General features: G+C 33.6%; 1 protein-coding gene across 1 annotated transcript in view; it reads left to right on the top strand.

Moving 5' to 3' along the window:
- The window catches only part of fam20a (FAM20A golgi associated secretory pathway pseudokinase), a 19,138-nt gene extending 18,172 nt beyond the window's left edge, over positions 1-966 (top strand). The window contains exon 11 of the mRNA XM_084434761.1: positions 76-966. Coding sequence (XP_084290887.1) covers positions 76-343 — 268 coding nt within the window. The 3' untranslated portion in view covers positions 344-966. The remainder of the gene's footprint in view (positions 1-75) is intronic.
- The last annotated feature ends 396 nt before the right edge of the window (positions 967-1,362 follow it).

Below are 1,362 nucleotides of genomic sequence, written 5' to 3' on the forward strand. Positions count from 1 at the left end.
GCACCTTTAAGAAGTGTTTTATTAAGACAAATGTACAAAGATGGTCTTATTCACAAAACCCATGACCTCTTACAGGATCAAGCGCTCTACGCTGTTCAGGCTGAAGCTTTTGGCAAAGTCCGAGTACCGTCTGAGTGCCGTAATGAGGGAATCCCTGTCCCGAGACCCTCTCACGCCAGTCTTGAGTGAGGAGCACCTGCAGGCCTTGGACCGCCGGCTGGCACAGGTGCTCAGGACAGTGGGCAAGTGTGTGAAGAAGCTGGGAGAAACACACGTGGTCATCACAGACTTTGTGGAATCATCCGGAGTAACTACACGACACCGAGGGGGAAATAAGAGGTGACAGAACGAGAAGAGCTCGGGTTAGAGGAGGTATCAGCAGTCCACTGCAGCACTGAGTGATCTGAAGACCTTCAGGAGGAACATTATTCACTTCTCTGATTGGCTGAAGAAGGTCTGAGGGGTATTACTTCAAAAAGATCCCTAACAACACCTTTAAGAGAAATAAGAAGTCAGAATTATGACATAAAAAGACATGATTATGGCGAAACTGACAAAAAGTCACAATTATGATACAAAGTCATAATTATGTCATTCAAAATTATCACATAAATCAAAATCATGAGACAAAAATAAATATGAGGTAAAAAGTCAAAATAATGAGATAAAAAGTTGAAATTGCATTTTTAATTTCGAGATAAAATAATAGAGATAGTCAAAAATTGTATTAAGGTCAGTTAACATATACGAGTTAAACTGATCATTTACAAGTTGAAATATGTGCTGTCAATTCTATAAAGTAGAATTTTTGTCATGACTTTAATGTCAGAATTTTGACTCATGATTATGATTTGGTATCTCATATCATCAACTTTTTATCTCAGAATTATGACTGTTTAAGCTCACATTCATTCATTTTTATATTTCTTAGTTTTGATTGGCTAAAAAGGTCTGCTATTACTTTTTTTTTAAAACTCCCTTATATTAACACCTTTAAGTAAAATAAAGAGTCAAAATTATGACATAAAAAGCCATAATTATAAGTCTAAAATAAATGGACAAAAAGTCAAAATTATATTAGTCAAAATTATGAGGTATGTCAAAGTCAAAAGTCATTGAAATCGAGATAAAAAGTTGTAATTGCATTTTTTTTATTTTTTTGATAAAGTAATAATTAAAATAACTAAAAATCAATTCTATAAAGTAGAATTATTGTCATAATTATGACTTTTTATGTCACAATTTGTTGATTATTTCAATTTTTTTTTTCATAATTCGGACTTTTTAATGTAATATTTATGACATTGTTTCTCATGATTGGCTAGAAAGGGTTTGTGTGGTATTATTCCCTAACAGCGCCTG

The sequence above is a fragment of the Rutilus rutilus genome, assembly GCF_951802725.1.
Source record: "Rutilus rutilus genome assembly, chromosome: 16".
Lineage (NCBI taxonomy): Eukaryota > Metazoa > Chordata > Actinopteri > Cypriniformes > Leuciscidae > Rutilus > Rutilus rutilus.